Source organism: Apus apus, chromosome 17 (assembly GCF_020740795.1).
Source record: "Apus apus isolate bApuApu2 chromosome 17, bApuApu2.pri.cur, whole genome shotgun sequence".
Lineage (NCBI taxonomy): Eukaryota > Metazoa > Chordata > Aves > Apodiformes > Apodidae > Apus > Apus apus.
Window position 1 is genome coordinate 6,634,449 of NC_067298.1, and position 17,075 is coordinate 6,651,523.

Below are 17,075 nucleotides of genomic sequence, written 5' to 3' on the forward strand. Positions count from 1 at the left end.
AGGGTTGAAGGTGTAGGTTTAGGACTTCATGGAGGCTTGCAGAAAGAGGGAGGAGGGTTGTGCATCTGCCTGCTGTGCTCGGCGTGGTGAAATCCCCTGGGACGTGTTCCTGTGCCCCGGTGCCCTAGTGCTGATGTGCACGGCAAGAGAGGGATGGACAGGGAATGTAGTAAAGGAAAAGGAGCTTTTAGCATGACAGGAACTGCTGGGAGTCAAAGAGCTATGAATCAGGAGCATCATGTTGGCTGGTGAACACATCTCCTCTCCACCTGCTAGGCCTCATTGTGCTCATCTGCTCCTTCACCCTGGCCATGGGCGGCATCAATGCCGCCCGGACCCTCCACGCTGCTCTGCTGGAGAACAAGTTCCACACCCCACAGTCCTTCTATGACACCACCCCCACCGGCCGGATCATCAACCGCTTCTCCAAGGACATCTATGTGATCGATGAAGTAATCCCACCCACCATCCTGATGTTCCTTGGAACATTCTTCACCTCTTTATCGACCATGATTGTAATTATAACGAGTACTCCGCTCTTCTCTGTGGTTATAATTCCACTTGCAATTCTGTACTTCTTTGTTCAGGTAACTGGAAAAATATCTGACTGCCACTGCAATGACTCTTCTTCTATTGTTCACCTCTTCTCTTTTTTTTAGGAAAAACATGCATTTGGGGGAAAATTAAAATATCTGAAGTAACTCCATATTTATGTAAACAAAATATTTTTTACTTCTCTCAGAAAAAGGAATGTCCTGTGCGATGTGGTCATGAAATAAATAGGCATAATGTTTCTTTTAACTAATAACAAATAAGCCTAGTGCTAGAGTTGCAGTGCACTTCAATATATTGAAGTGTGAAAATATTTGACATATTGACAAGTTTTCAAGGCACAGAGGAGTTAAAATGTTGAAAATAGAAAGCATCGATTTTATTGACTTCTGAGCAAAAATGAAGATTGTTACAGACCGTAAATAGAGACCTGCTAATGGAGGTGCAAAGTCATGTTTCATTTTCTTGGAAGATGAGCCTCCTACCAATGGATTGATTTTTTTTTTTTAGACTGTTTAACTACATTTAAAGGGACATAAAATAAATTCAACTTACAGTCAATAGAAATTGCCATTACCCAATCCTCTGCGGCAGAATGAAGTAAAGATAAATTTCTTAACATTTTTCTGAAGTATAAAGGATATTTTGGAGGGTTGAAGTGCATTAGTAGCAATCTCCTTTAAATCCTTAACCTAAAAAATTCTTCACTGTTTATTAAAAGAGGAAATATTTAAAAGTACCTTCCATTTTCTCCAAAAAATGGCAGCGATTCTACGTAGCCACGTCCCGCCAGCTGAAGCGTCTGGAGTCTGTGAGCAGATCCCCCATCTACTCACACTTCTCAGAAACAGTCTCAGGGGCCAGTGTCATCAGAGCCTATAGAAGAGTGAAGTCCTTTGTAGACATCAGTGATGTGAGGGTGGATGAAAACCAGAAGAGTTACTACCCTGGCATAGTATCAAACAGGTAAAAAGGCAGATTGCTTCTTGTTTCCACTTAGATAATCCTGGTTGGCATAACTGGCCCAAGCAACCATTTACCCCTCTGCTTCCATCTGCCCTCTGACCAGGTGGCTGGGTGTTCGAGTTGAATTTGTGGGGAACTGTGTGGTCCTTTTTGCTGCCCTGTTTGCTGTGATTGGCAGAAGCAGCCTCAATGCTGGCTTGGTAGGACTTTCAGTATCTTATGCATTACAGGTATGTATTAGAGCTTTCTCTTCGTTGATGGGTTTGCATTTTTGTCTATGGTTTAGATAGATTACCAATACTTTAAGTGCTTGTTAAAGCTGAGGTTAATAAGGGAATAATAAGTGAGTTGTGGGACATCTGGAAACAGTAGATGTTTACATGGAAAGCTGACAGAGCACCAGCAAGATCACATGCAGTAGAATTTAAGGGCACTTTGAGAGCACTGAGGTTGTGCTGCACCACAGTATCCCCAGTAGCAGCACGTGGAAGCTCAGGAAGTTTTCAGGTGCACCCACCAAGAACAGGTTATTTGAGCAGTGAGGGCTTAACATGTCCTGCATCGTGCCTGCTACATAGCACATCAGTGTGGCCAGGTAATCACAGGCAGATCTGCAAGATTCATAAATAGGTGAGATAAAATGTACTCGCCAAGGCTGGGACAGTTTAGCAGATGTAATGGCCTCACTCTTGCCAGAAGCTTTTTGGATACCTTGAGCATGCAGGATTGCTCTTAGCAACTTCCCAGTGAGACCTATGACTAGGGGGATGACTCCCAGGAAACTTTTTTGAGAGGGCAATTTGTTAAATCACTCTGGCTGTCATATGCTTCTTCAGATGAGCACCTGATTACTGGTAGACTTCCTGTGCCAGTAACTGTATTAACATCAATGCACAGGTAATTTGTAACATTAATGTGATCCATGCCTTAGTAGCAGTGTCTGGTTTTGTTGTTGTTATTATTAAATCTGCTGTTCCTCTGTGGTTGATTCTTTGTCTTCTCCCAGGTGACCATGTCTCTGAATTGGATGGTCCGAATGACTTCTGAACTTGAAACTAACATTGTGGCTGTTGAAAGAATAAAAGAGTATTCAGAAACTGAAACAGAGGTCAGCTCCCAAGCATCAGGCATTGCTCCCCAACAAGCGTGGCCAAATTTTAATGCACACATTTACATGGTCGTTCTTTAGACTCTTGAGAGACAGTTCCTGCTCTGAGAGTGTTATCATTTAACCTGAACAAATGTCACACTCTGAACTGTAATTTATGCTATCACAGCTCCAAATTATTCCTGCCATCAGGCAGTCTGTGCTTAGCATCTCATTTTCTGCTACTGTGAGTGGCTGTAGCACAACAGAGATGAGTTTTACCATCAGAATATTTCTCCCGTTGGGTCTGAAGTGTTTGATGCATAGTCCTGCCTGCATGGATGATGCTGTGATCCAGCTAGTGAGCACAGCTGCAGGACAATTATCAAGCTATGCACATGTTTTTCAGGAGTATTGCTGTTTAATCAGCTTAATCACTTTGTCTGCCATGAGAGGAGAATATCTCTAAGAACACAGTACTGCCTAATCCAGGAAAATCATCCAGTCATCTACCTTTGTTGCCAAGTACTTTTAAAGGTGGGAGGTGGAGCTCAGCTGGGAAATCTGCTGCTCCTTGGACACACAGGGTTTAGTTAGTGCTGTGCACATGGTGGGAGATTAAGGAGGAAGAAGTGGAGGATCTGAGGAGAGCTGCAGTGTGTGTTTCTGGAGATCAAGTATTTGATTTGGAAGCTAAAAGGAAGTTAGACAGGATGCATGATACATGTTATAAGCCAGAGCTTGAGCTGGCATGAAACTGGCAGTTGAAGTTAATGGAAAATGGCCCTATGTGCTCAGACATTTTTCCTGTAAACTTCACAACAGAGACCAAAATGGGTGTATACTTAGGAACCCATGTTTTTCTCCCATTATTATAAATGTATTTTATAATGGAGATTTGATTTATCAGATATATTTCTAGTAACTCACAAATATTAATATTTGTATCTGAATTTCGTAATTTTTTCTCCTTAAAGCTGTGCGAGACATTTCTGACTCTTGTTTTCCTTAGGCTCCCTGGATCATTGAGGGTAAGAGTCCCCCAGAAGACTGGCCATCCAAGGGAGAGCTGGAGTTTGTGAATTACTCAGTGAGGTACAGAAAGGGCCTGGATCTAGTGCTGAAGGGTCTAAACCTCCATGTGCACGGTGGAGAAAAGGTGAGGTACCAGCTGTATGTGTTTGCTAGAACTTTGCTCTGGGCCGACAGGGACAGGGACAGGGGTTACAAGCCCACTTGCCCCAGTGGTGGAGACCTACTGAAGCTGGCATTGCAGGAGCCAGCAGTGACAAGCGTGCTGTTGGTGTGCCAGCATCCTCCAGGCTGGAAGCAGTAGGACCAATTGCATGGGGCTTTCTGGACTTCCCAAGTTAGGTTGGCAACAGGCTACCATACACCATGTAGGAGGCAACAGCATAAGTGACAAAAATTCAGTGACAAGAACACTTTTCTGAAGAAATGCAGATGGGAGAAGGAATTCCAGCTTTTCCTGCTCTCTGGCTTCCCCCGTGGAATTTTTGGCGTGGAAAGAAACTACATTCTTGGCTTCCTTAACCAGGACATTGCCTTTGTTCTGGGAGATTCACTTCTTCAATAGAAAGTTCTGGTCTTTTTGTGCTGGCGAGAGAACTAGCATGGGAAAGTCCTCCACCAAACAGGCTGCTTTTAAAAGAGAAGGCAATTATCCTTACACTAAGCAGACAGGGTGACAACTGCCTTCTAGATACACCTGCAAGGTCTGAATTGCCCTCTGAAAAGCCTTGATTTCTTCCCCTTGAGTGATTTGGCTCCTAACAGGGACACTTCAGCTAATCACCCCAAGTTATGCAGGATGGCTCTAGGCCTGTGTGTGTATATTTATGGTGTATCAATCACACAGGAATGGCAATTGATACCTTACAATGTATGACAGGGGTTTCTAGGGAAAAGTGGTTACAATCTTGGTGAGATTCAGATCTTGTGTCAAACCTCTTAGGGGAATCTTGGACGTTTGTTTGGGTTTGTTTTGTTTCATTTATTTCTGTTGGGTTTTGATTTTAACCATGTGTTTTGTTGTTAAACCTGTGATTTGTTGTAGATTGGAATTGTTGGCAGAACTGGAGCAGGGAAGTCCTCCATGACACTCTGTCTCTTTAGGATCCTGGAAGCTGCAAAAGGGGAAATCAAAATTGATGGTGTGAAGATTTCAGAGATTGGTCTCCATGACCTTCGATCAAGGCTAACAATTATTCCTCAGGTACTGTTGCTGTGCATCACAACAAAGGAAGCATGTCTGGCAGCTTAGAAAACCATAACTAATTGTTTATCCACAGAGGATAATATTTTGTTACACTCAGAAAATTGCGTTGGTAAAGCAAACTATTTATACTTTAAAGTGGTCCTGTCACCTTATAAGCTGATGCTGGGTGATAAAACAGGATTTAGGATAAAACATCTTTACAGTTGGAACTTGATTTTTAACTGTGTGCAATGTAATGTATTTTCAGAGGGGACAGGATTGGGAGGTGGCCCAATGGAGACTTCAGAGCAGTAACTTGTATTGTAATACCTGTACTTAAAACAGCTTGAGCACTTATCTAATGATACTTGGTTTTATATCCAGGATCCTGTTCTCTTTTCTGGAACACTGAGGATGAACCTGGATCCATTTAATAAGTATTCAGATGATGAAATATGGAAAGCTCTTGAACTGTCTCATTTGAAGAGGTTTGTCAGCAGTCAGCCATCCATGTTGGACTATGAATGCTCAGAAGGTGGAGAAAATCTTAGGTAAGGAATTCTGGGGTTAGAAACACACACACAGCTTTCACAGAGCCCTAGCAGGGAGTAACACTGGAGCACAGGTTTACGCTGTAGTATGTTGTGACTAAAATGGTTTAGCCACCTATTCCTGTTTCAGGAAACCAGTAAGGCTCAAAACCACTAAGGCCTATAGTTCTGCCTCTGCCATGAATGATCTGATTGTTCTTTGCTGCTGGGAAGTGTTTCTCAAACCAAAATCTGTCTTAATCAGTGAAAAATGAAGTTTTAGGATGGCTGAATACTAGGAAGTCCCTTAAACATGGTTTGGTAGGAAAGGAAATGCCATGGTAACATACAAAACTGCTGGGCTGAGTAAGTCCTCTGCCTCAACTGACTTTAGCAATGTTTGTTTTGCATTATTCTTTGGAAGACCCACGAAGACATCAATGGGGATGATAAAATGCCCTGCTTTGGATTCTGAGCCTGTGGTGTAACCATACTCTGTATGGGATCAACGTTCAGATCCTTCCTCATCCCACAGTCAGAGAGCCTGTGTCTGGGGAGCTGTTGTGGCAGGGGATGAGGAGTGGACTGCCCAGATTTATGTTTTTATGGTAGAAAGAACATACAGCCTCAGAACTTTTTTTTTCTCTTTCTTCTCTCTGTTGTTTTTTTTTTTTCCCCAAGTTTGTTTGTGCTCAGTGTGGTTTCAACTGTGTGTTTCTGAAAACTCAGGCAGCAGCACTGTAACCATTGGTTGCCCTGGCTTTTGTCACAGCCATAGGAAAAGGGGATTTGGTGGCTCAGGCAGCCCTGGGTCAGGCTGTGAGCAAACACACACACGACAGGCAGCCGAGTGACGCCGCAGTGTGTATTTCTGAGCTGAGACTGGGCCGTTTGCTAAGTACTGGGGGTTTTTGTTCAGTAACTGTGCCTGAGGAGTGACCTGCTGTAGCCCAGCTGGTTCTGAGCAGCAGGGAGCTCCAGGCCCTGCTGGTGACAGCCCTGTCTGTGCTCACAGTGTTGGGCAGAGGCAGCTCATCTGCCTGGCACGAGCGCTGCTCCGCAAGACAAGGATCCTGGTCCTGGACGAAGCGACGGCAGCGATCGACCTGGAGACGGATGATCTGATCCAGATGACAATCAGGACCCAGTTTGAAGACTGCACGGTGCTGACAATAGCCCACAGGCTGAACACAATTATGGATTACACAAGGTAAACATCTGGGAGTGATGCATGGCCAGGGGGGCTCGCTGCTTCCCTGGGTATGTGAAGCAGCACTTAAAAGGGCCTGGGTTGTCTCCAGTCACGCTGATGGTCTTGCCAGGAGTATGTAAGAAATGCTGTTTAAGCCATATAATCCTAGAATATCCAGGCCCAACTTTGCTTCTGGTGGCATAAGAAACAGGTTCTATATTCACTAAGCAGAGCTATGCAAGACAGCCTTCCCAGTTGCATTAATGGTGCTGTCAGCAAGGCTATGGATCCTTTCTTAACTAGCAGCTGCTTTAACATTTTCACCAACAGACCATATTAACTACATTTAATATATTACCCTACTTAACGCTCCTTGGCTATCTGGTGCTGTGTTTTCAATTCCAGAATTAGTAGCAAGGCTTTTTTTTTAATTATTCCCCCCTCCCCTCCAGGAGACAGTGACTCTCCTGTACCTTTTTAAACCAAACAGCAGCTCAGGGAGAACATTTATCATCTGTGTGCTTCAACGTGGGAAGAGAGTTGAGCAAAACAACAGCCTGGAAAAGATTAGAGCAGCATTTGCTTTGTGATAGAAAGGGATATCCCATTTCTTGCAAGGAATTCTCTGACACCTTTTTGTTTTGCACAGGGTTCTTGTTCTAGACAATGGGACTGTAGCTGAATTCGATACACCTGCCAACCTTATAGCATCAAAGGGGATTTTCTACACTATGGCCAAAGATGCTGGACTAGCATGAAAAAAAAAGACCCCTTGGGTTTTTGTTTTGGGTTTGTTTTTTTTTAAAAAAAATATGATTGAGTTGCCACAAAAGTGACTTGTGAATGTACTGTAATTTACAAAACAGGTTTGTAGTAGACTATACTTGTGATATGTGAACAAAGTATTTTGCAGTTATGAGGACCAGAATTTTATATTTTTAAATATTTTCTATATACGTATTTTATTATATGGGTGGTTTTTTTCCCAAAGAATGCCAAACATTTTGCCAAGAAAATGTATGTATCAGAGGGCAGTATGTACTGTATTTGGGTTTTTCATTAGTAAATTATGTTAATGGTACAAAATACACTCGTTTTGTGTGTTTTCTGCATAAGGTTTTATTGATTTTTTTGAAGTGGAAAGACATGCCCAGTTAAGCAGTGACTCAGATGAAAAACAGATAAATAATGTGTAATCTCTGAGTGGTTCCAACCTCTTCCTTTGAATATTTCCCTCAGGACAAGGGAGCTGAATGCTATGGCTGCAGGGCTGTGAGCTATCCCAGGACCTTTGGTATCCCTGCCCAGGGCAACTTGAGCATTATAAAATGTCTCTTCAGCCTAAGAATGATGAGTAACTTGTATTTAAAACTAAAGCTACAAGTGGCTTAATATAAATCATTAACTACACAATTTTTACCAATTTAGTTGACTCCACATAAGCCTGCAGGGACATGATTGGTACAGAAGGATTTAGATTTTGCTCTCTCCTCTGTATTCTCTCTAAGTCTCCACTTAAGCTGAACATGCATGCTGACCAGATGAGTATCTAATTTATCTCATTCGACACTTAATCACCTGAAATAATGTGATTTCGTTTTGCAGAAATAAATATCTGCCTTGTTATTGATAACCAAGCCTTCTCAGATAAAGGGAGTACTGTGTTTGAACAGTATTTGCTGCTAGATTATGATAGAACATCTTTTGCTTGAGTTGTTCACTTCCTTCACCAAGCACTCTAGAAACCTACCCAGCAAGAAAAAGTTCCTCTGTTTTTCTGTAAGTAAAGTTCAGAAAAACTTTGAGAAGAAAAAAGAATAAATCATTTATTAATTCTTACAAATGATACTTCTTAAATAGAAACAAGATTCTGCAGCCAAGCATTCATTTGACATTAACATTTCATACAAGCAGAGCACAAAGTAATGAATTATTTATCATCCACAGTAATGTAATGATTATACACTGATCAGACTGTTAGCAGTGTTAATAATCTTCTGTGTATAAACTGCATAAGGTATAAAAATATTCCTCTGAATGCACAGATAGGAACCAGCATCTGTGCAAGATCATCAGCGTAACAACCAGGTCATCCATCCAACAGCTGAGCTGGTCTCTAGTAGTTCTGACTGGTTAAGCCCTGTACCTTCATGGGTTTAGCTGGTTTAGACAACCAGTGCCTAAACTGAATCCATTCTGTGTGCCAGGGAAAATGCAATAGATCAAGTGTGATATGAGGGATGATTTTATTATTCTATTATGCAGAAGCTGATACACCAGCAGCAATTTGGTATAAAAAAAATAGATGTGACAATGACTCAGAGCTCATTTGACCTCCAGTGCTTTTCAGAAGAGGATATTTTGTTGTGACAAACTGCTCTGCTGTTAGCCTTAGAAGGCTGAGCTTCAGTCGAGTTAAGTGGCACTCAGGCAATTTGGGTGTTTGCATGGATCTGTGCTTCCAGGTGAACACTGGACAGGGCAGATTGGGAAAGGGCTCCCTCTTGTGTGCTCAGTCCCTCCTGCTGAAGCTGCTTCCCTTTGCACAAAGTGCAATTCACTGGATGAGACAAAGAGAACGGGTGAATTCAGGCACCAGGTCCTACTGTGTGAGCTGTAACACAGGTGGCTGCTCTGTCTGCAGAAGAACCAACTTCACCTGCCTGAGCATCTGAGCAAGGAGACCTGTGGTGGCCACCTGAAGTCATCAAGAGCAGTAAGAGCCTGTGGTGCAGCTCCCACCTCAGCATTTTCCAGCTGGTTTGGGTGGCTCCCTGTGCAGCAAGCTACTGCTGTAAATCCCAATGACAGGGCCACATACCACGTACAGCTAACTCAGGCTGGAAATTATCAGAAAAAATAAGACAATAAAACACTTTGTTTGCTGTAGTTTCCAAAGAAACTGCAGGGGAGATGATGAAACAGTGGAAAAAATCCATCCAGTTTTGTCGTATTTCAGACTTTAGTCCATTCATCTAGTTCATACTACACACTTTCACACTTAGGCTACGAGAGTAGAACTGTTCCTCAAATGCAGAGGACCAAGTAAATATTAAATCCTAAAAGATTAGATAAAATCCAGCTCTTAAATACTTTTCAATTTATTTATTCCAGAATTTCATAGCAAAGTAGTTTAATTTTTAAGTAACAGGAACAGGAAAAGTGATTATTTTTTTCAGTAAACAACACAGGTAAACACAAGTCATTGGAAAAAAAATACATTGCATAGGAACATCAGGATTTAATATCAGCCCAGACAACTCTGGCATTTCACTAGTTTATTTTCACACAGGCAACTTTAAAGTTTCAAGATCAGTATTTCTCAGGAATGTAGAGGTAAAAGGAAAATAAAATTACTTTTTTTTGTGCTTTTGAAGGGGGAAATTAAAGCAGCATTGGATAAAGGTGTTTTCAATACAGTAACAAAGATAGTATTTTAAATTGCACATGTCAATACTATAGTTATATTGACAGAAAACAACAACAGGTAATTTGGTTGAGAGCATATTTCTGATTTGGATAATATTTTTTTGTTTTAACCTGAGAAATAGGGAAAAGTGTAAACAGGGATTAAGAAATCACAGGTAATAAGTCACTTGATAGTATTTAAACTAGATGTGGTTTTGTGCTTCTTCCACAGATTTAAACCCTTCTCTTTGTTTTCTTCTAAATAAGGTAGGACTTTAAATACACGAGTGAATGTTAATGGTAATGGACTCAGTACAAATATTAAATGGGTTTCATGGCAGGTTCTTTAGCTATTTTATAGCAAACAAATTATTAGAACAGTTTAAGGTAACCCTTTCCCTGAGAGTTGCTAACTCTACAGTATTTCCAGATTTTTGTAAGGAAATGTGTTGCATTAACAGTTCTGCCAATACTTCCTTTGCATGAAGCTACTTCCATATCAGTTTCATTACTCTTATATTAACTAGAGGCTGTAACTCTGCATAACGACTTTAGTTCAAGGTTACAAAATTTTCACACCATTAGCCCTTGTAGATATTGTATTTCAAATGTCATTTTAAAATGAGAGACCCAAATCTTTTGTTTTAGTCTTTAAACAATTAATAGGTCAGTTCTGATGCCTTCTTGTTATAACCACTCTGTCCAGAAAGTGCTGGGACTCTGAATAGTAAGTTTGTGTCACTTACTGTTAGAACAAGCTCCAGTTCTTGGAAATCTTGTAGCCTTGCAACATCTTTGTCCTTTAAATAAATACAGTAAGTTGTTAGGTGATAAACCATCTGTTCAGTTGTGCAGAGGTAAGTTAAAATAATAGGCTCACACTAACACAGGGGATGTATGTATGTATGTATCCATAAATATGACCATTTTTTACAGTAAACTGGAAAGCAGAAATCCTGTTGCATCTTATTCTGACACTCTACTCAGCAACTCACTTGAGTCTATTTTTAGAAGGAATGCAATACTGATGGTGAGTGCAAGTGATCAGCACAATTAGAGTCACACACAGAGTCACTTTCAGATCAAGTCCAACCATTAACCTAGCTTTATACCTGTAAAGATCTACCTCATGCCACCCCCAACTCCTCTGTTTTTCCCCCTTGGTTATTCTTAGAAGCTCATGAATTGTTGCCTCTACCCCAGAAGGTCCCCACCAACACCATCCTAGTGCTGCCTCAGGCAAGGTCTGGAGAGAACACTGGGAAGACACCTTCCCAAGGGACAGGCTCCAGCTCCAAACCCCCTGCAGCAGCAGCATTCTGCTGCTAAATAGCATTACACAGAATCAGGTTTGTATCACCTCCAGGGACAATAAATAACCTACCCAGAGACCCTGAAGTCATTAAGCTCAAAATTAAAAACAGTCCTTTCAACAACAACCTAAGCTGACAAATGACTAAATTGCTTATGTCTTCTTATTTTTTTCACTTCTCGACTAACAGTAAGTCATCTTATAGTCAGTGAAGATGCAGTACAGTGAAGTGTATTAATCTAGTACTAATCAGATTAGCTCCATGACTGACGCCAGCAATGCTCTAGAGGGATTTGAGAGTGAAAGAAAGGTCAGTGGTGAATCAGTAAAACAGGCCAGCAGGTCTGTTTTGTGTTCGCTGCTCAGGTGAATGTCACTGAAGTGAAAAGACAGTTACATCCAGGGACCTGCACTCAGAATCATTCTGAAACACCCTTCTGTTTTTTGAAAGGACTGTGTACAGTCCTTACTGAACTAGCAGAAAGCACTGCAGGCTTTTTAAATGCTGCTAGCAGGTCACGGGGGTGTGTACCGAGTTCAGGACTGTAGTAGAGAAATCAGGTATTAACTGGGCTCAACACCAGATGTTTATGAAAGGAAATGATGAAGAAACCTGAGAACCTTTTTTACTACAAAAAACCCCAAAACAGCCCCAAACAGCTACCCGCTCCTGGAAGCTGAGTGGAGGTTTTTGGGTTTTTTGTCTATTGTTTTATTTTTGTAATTTGGGCCTGTGCAGGTGTCTGACAAATTACTCCTTTTTAATGGTAGCTTAAAAATCTGTCATAAGTTACTGCACTTCAAAATTTAGAGTTCTTACCTTTCTCAACATTGTATTTGGTAATTTTCTGATCTTCTGTACATGCTCAGGGTTAACACCCAGCTCATGGCAACTGACTCGGAGCAGTTCCTTATAGGTCAGTTCTTGTCTGTCCAGTTCAATTTCAATGAAGTCATTTTCTCTAAGATTAGGATTTTGTATTCTAACTTTAAGCACCAGTTCTATTAGACATAAAAAGGGACATTAAAAGGCAGATGCATAAAGGCATTGGAAAAGATATCTCTATGCTAACTTACAAATATTTTTGTTTTATTAACCTTGTTTGTATCAGCACAATCCTCAGAAAGCAAACAACCAGCCTTGTATGACCACAATTTTCATTAGATTGATTTTCATCAACCTATATGAAAAAAATCATCACAAAGCTAAGTCCCAGTCTGTATATCTGTATGCAAGAACCTTTGTGTGAATACTCATCTTAGTGGATTTAAGCTAATTTAAAAGCAGATTATTATACTGGTTATCAATCTTCTGAGCAATCCAAGATTGCCTTTACTGGTTTTTTGAACCTTTTGGTGATCAGTTATCCCATTGCTAATTTATGGTCTCAGAACACCTTTTATTTCATTACATTCTGAACTGAAGCTGAAATACCAGATTTCCCTCTTTGGGCAGGTGATGTTTACCTGCAGAAAAGGCAGATCATCTAACAGTTCAATTCCAGACTCTGGTCTGCAGATTGAGCCATGGGAGGTTCTCTCTTGAACTCACTGGCTGCATACTCACATTCTGTATTTGAAGCTTGGAGGATGCTATTTAGAGAATTGGATTACCCTGGTGTCTGTATGCTTTTATAGCATTCGAGACAAATAGCAAATGTTTTAATCAGTATTTTAATAACAGTTCCAGCAGAAACAGGATATCTGCCTCTTTAATTCCCTTTCAAATGTTTCCTGAATGCCTAAGCACAGGAGCCTGAAAATCTCTGTGAGTGCTGTGAATACATGTAACCCTGATTAGTCTATTTTTGCTGTCCAAGATGACAAGTTCTAAGACAAAGTGAGAAGAGACTTTTACTGTTACCTTGCATATTAAGTGGAAAAGCTCCTGTGAAGAAAACCGGCTGAAACGTTGGCACAGGCCCCATACAGGAGCTGTTCTCCTGCTGAGGTACAGACTGGTTTGATCCAGCTGGTGAAGGGGGACTTCTGCTCCAGGACACAGATCCCGGGTAAAGTGGACCTCTCTGGAGGACAGGTTTGGAGTGTGGTGGTGCAGTGCAGCCCCGGGGCACTGAGGGCACATCTCCATTCCCAGCTGGCTGGGGAGCAGCGTTCCCGTGCTGTAGCGCTGCCCGTGTGCGAGGCTCCACAGCAGGTAAGGAAGAAGAGTTGGTGTCTTGTGAGTCTAAGTGTGAGACACTCCCATTCATGGAGGGATCTGGAATACTGTTACTCATGGTGTTATAAACATAAGGGAAAGGTGGGTTAGCCAGGTAATTAGGGATGATTGGCAGATCTGAATCTTTCTTTACATCTAAGAGTTCATCGTCTTCCACTGTAAAACAAACAAAGCAACATTCTCCAGGACTGATTTGAAAGAAGTATTGCTATTGCCATATTTTTCTTTTAATGAGGAGTGTAGTATTAAAAGAGGATAAAAATTAATCTATTCAGACTATCTATGACTATTCTAGATGAATCTATTCAGACTATTCTAGATGAATCTATTCTAGACTGGCTATGCCTCTTTTTACAGCAAAGAGAACCGTGCTCAGGTGTTGCAATACAGCAAACAAAAGCAGAGTCTGATTCCAGTAATTCTGGGAGCACTACTTCCTCCTAAAAGCTGCAATCCTTTTGGTTTGGTTTGTTTTAATCAGTTGCCAGCACGTTGAAAGGTGGTCTCTGGTGGAATAATGTGATCATCATAATGTATAAGGCAATGAATAACAAAGGGTAATAGTTCTTCAATATTAAGGCAGGGGATAAAGGGAAAAGAACATGCAGTACTGGGAGAGCTGAAACATTACCATTTCAACAGCTGGGAGACAATGAAAACAAAAACAGACAAGAGGGGAGGCAAGAGGTTGTTAATGGACCACATTTCAAATTACTTATCACCTCTAACAGCAAAACCTACTCTGCTCCAACAGTTACAAGACATAATAAAAATGCTCTACCATGTCGTTTATTGAGCTGTTTCTCTGGGCTGCTCATTTTCTATTTATTCTACACAGTGTCTAAAAGCTCCATAGAATGTTGGGAGAATTAGGTGTTGCTCATATAAGGGCTTCATACAAATTTGAGATATTATCTCCTGTTGCCCTTTTGAAAACAGGAAGCTGCATCTGTCTGTTTAATCATAACATTTTTCAAAATAGGTTTGTTGTTGTGTTGTGTTTTTTTTTTAATTTTCCAGTGTTTAGAATAAAAGTTTGGCTAGCTAGATATGGAATTTGTTGGCAATCCTCTCATCTTAAACTTTGCTTTCTTACCAAGTAAACACTCTAGAAATCAAATCACAGTTATTACCAAAACCTGAACGCAGTATCTTCGCATGCAACAGAAAGACTGGAACACACGTGCTTTGAACAGCCTTTTACTGGTGTCTTTGAGGGTCACATCTCACAGCCAGTGGTTTTTACCTCCCAACATCTTCCTTATCTCTCTCTTTGACGTCAGCTGGGCTGGCCTCTCTCCCTTCTTGGTGAGGATCTCCTTGTCAGCCCCGGCATGAAGCAGGTAGGCCACCACCCGGGCATGGTTCCGTTTACAGGCCCAGTGCAAACAAGTCCTGCAGATGGAAAACGTTCACACAGTTTGAAATCCTAAATGATGGCATTGATTTCCATTCATTCCTGCTGCCTAGGAGAAGACCTAATGCACGTCTAGTGTGAAAAAAGGTTTTAATTGCAATCTTCTTTGGAATTTTACGCTGGTTTTGGAGCCTGCAGTGACACCTGCTGCTGTAGTTTTCCCTTGCTCTAATGCTCTGGAGACCAAGTTACCATGGTCTTATTTTTAAAGTTCGAGATCTTTTCAATGCATCATTTATTAGGCTACTAACTTTTCTGGAAAAATAAATATAAAAGGGCTCGTGTATGCTATTTTAATCTTTGAAAGAATAAGTTGTACTTAAAATACTTGTGTGTATGTGTGTATGTAAGCTAGTAGGGATTCTTTCCTAGGATCCTATTTTTGCTCTTTAATTAATGCTGTCAGCACAATGACTTGCACTTTTTGGAAAGTGAATTATGTTTAAAAGACTGAACCCATACTTCTCTGCCCAGTTGCTGTTTGCTGTACCAGTGATTCCTAAGCTTTCATCTGCAAACAACTAGTTTTCTGCAATCTGTAACTGATGCACAGAACTTTTCTAGTGTTTTAATTATTATTTGCAGTTGCTGACCAAGAGAGACAGAGTAAAGAAACATCCCCAAAGCTACTGAGTTTATTCAGTGCTTCATATTAAGGACTTAGTAGACTCAAATATTATATAACTCCCTGTCCAGTCTTATCACTCTTCCCTATCCTGGGTTCCATTGATGTTTCATCTTTCTGTAGGTTCTGTATTTTATTTTCAATTTTCCTGTGTCAAATTTTTTAAAAATAATATTTTATGACAGATTTCTCTATCCAAGCCAGTTTTAGATACAAACTAATTTTGATGACAATCAGCTGTTTATCTAAGATAATTCCACACCTTATGAATCAGTTATCTTAAATTTTCACAAGTTCTAAATTTAATCACCACAATTTGAACCTCAAGTTGCAAGTGTCCCATGTGCCTCAAAACTGCTGATCAAGCTTTGAAAGTCGAGCTCCTTTCCTAATCTTACTCTTCCTATTTTTAATTACAACTGCAAGCACAATCCAGCACAGTAAGTACAGGCTGAATTAAAGAAAACAAACTCCAAAAATGCCTGAGCATTCCCAGTAAATCCTGCAAGTAACGTTTTTGGGGGTGTGTGTTCATGCCTAGAGTCCCACTTGTGCAAGTGTTTATTACAGAGAAGTCTCACGTTTGGTGTTGTCAGGTGGTATCTGAATGAGATGTCAAAAAACAAAGTGTTTATGCAGATCTTGCACGTTCCCTGCTTGAAAGGGAAAGTCATTTTCGAACCTGATTTAGGAGTGAATAAAAATTATTTCTGGTTTAGGCAAGCAGAGGTGTTGCAAGCGGAGGTTTGTGTTCTGGCTGCCTGCGCCGTTTGAAGTTGCTCCCCCCCAAAAAAAACACCCCAAAAAAGGCAAAATAAAGGAATAACATAGTGACTTGAAGAGCCAGCAAACCCCACAGCGCCCAGGCCGGCGGTGGGACGGGGACGCGTGTTTGTAGCAGCAGGTACGGGGCTGCGTTCCCCTCCTCTCTCGGGAGAGGCGGCTGCGCCCCGACCCTTCCGCCCCGTTCTGAAGTCACACGGGTGGGTATTTCCCGCGGAAGGGTGAACCCACGGCAGCGCTAGCTCTGGAAAACCTGTCCCAGCGGCGGGAAGGAGCCTTACCAGCCGTTGACTTCGTTCTGGGAGTTGGGGCTGACCCCCAGCCCCACCAGCCGCTCCACCTCCTCCGCGTCCCCCAGCGCCGCCGCCTCCCGCAGCCGCTCCTGCCGCTCCCGCTCGGCCGCCATCTCGCCGCAGCCACCGGCCGCTTCCAGCCCGGAGAGATCCCTCATTTCCCCCCGCCCCCCAGCACCGACCCCGACCGGCCCCGCAGACCGAGCGGCGGGCGCGGCGCGGAGCGGCGGCCGGTGTCACCCCCGCAGCGCTCCGGGCCGCGCTCCGCTGGGGGACCCCGTTAGCGGTGACAACCTCGGCCCAGCCATCGAGTTCCGGGGCTGATTGACCGGCCACCGGTGGGTCCGTGGCACTCCCGAAGGCACCGCAGTATCATTCGATATACACCATTTAATAATTAACAGCCTCCTACTCTGGTAATTCTTCTTTGCAGGCTCCGGAAGCGTGTCCGGTCTAGGAAATTCTCCTCAACTTTGAGCATTCTCAGTGAAATCAATTCCTGAGGAGAAA

The 17,075-nt window shown here is 42.0% G+C and overlaps 2 protein-coding genes across 3 annotated transcripts in view; one reads left to right on the top strand and one right to left on the bottom strand.

The window, feature by feature from the left end:
* Positions 1 to 7,635, top strand: part of ABCC3 (ATP binding cassette subfamily C member 3) — a 48,665-nt gene extending 41,030 nt beyond the window's left edge. The window contains exons 23-31 of the mRNA XM_051635044.1: positions 277 to 587; positions 1,319 to 1,518; positions 1,622 to 1,748; positions 2,525 to 2,626; positions 3,618 to 3,764; positions 4,683 to 4,841; positions 5,208 to 5,374; positions 6,369 to 6,563; positions 7,195 to 7,635. Coding sequence (XP_051491004.1) covers positions 277 to 587; positions 1,319 to 1,518; positions 1,622 to 1,748; positions 2,525 to 2,626; positions 3,618 to 3,764; positions 4,683 to 4,841; positions 5,208 to 5,374; positions 6,369 to 6,563; positions 7,195 to 7,303 — 1,517 coding nt within the window. The 3' untranslated portion in view covers positions 7,304 to 7,635. The remainder of the gene's footprint in view (positions 1 to 276; positions 588 to 1,318; positions 1,519 to 1,621; positions 1,749 to 2,524; positions 2,627 to 3,617; positions 3,765 to 4,682; positions 4,842 to 5,207; positions 5,375 to 6,368; positions 6,564 to 7,194) is intronic.
* A 710-nt stretch (positions 7,636 to 8,345) lies between these two features.
* On the bottom strand, positions 8,346 to 16,815 carry ANKRD40 (ankyrin repeat domain 40). Of its 2 annotated transcripts, XM_051634999.1 has the most exons (6): positions 16,554 to 16,815; positions 14,694 to 14,842; positions 13,130 to 13,603; positions 12,086 to 12,267; positions 10,700 to 10,753; positions 8,346 to 9,105 (listed from the first exon to the last, which is right to left on the bottom strand). In XM_051634999.1, the coding sequence occupies exons 1-6, from the start codon at positions 16,721 to 16,723 to the stop codon at positions 9,103 to 9,105; spliced, it is 1,032 nt and encodes a 343-aa protein (XP_051490959.1). In that variant the 5' UTR covers positions 16,724 to 16,815; the 3' UTR covers positions 8,346 to 9,102. The 2 variants fall into 2 exon arrangements, with proteins under 2 accessions (XP_051490959.1, XP_051490958.1); XM_051634998.1 differs by lacking the exon at positions 8,346 to 9,105 and having other exon boundaries at positions 9,631 to 10,753; positions 16,554 to 16,811.
* Between the last annotated feature and the right edge of the window lie 260 nt (positions 16,816 to 17,075).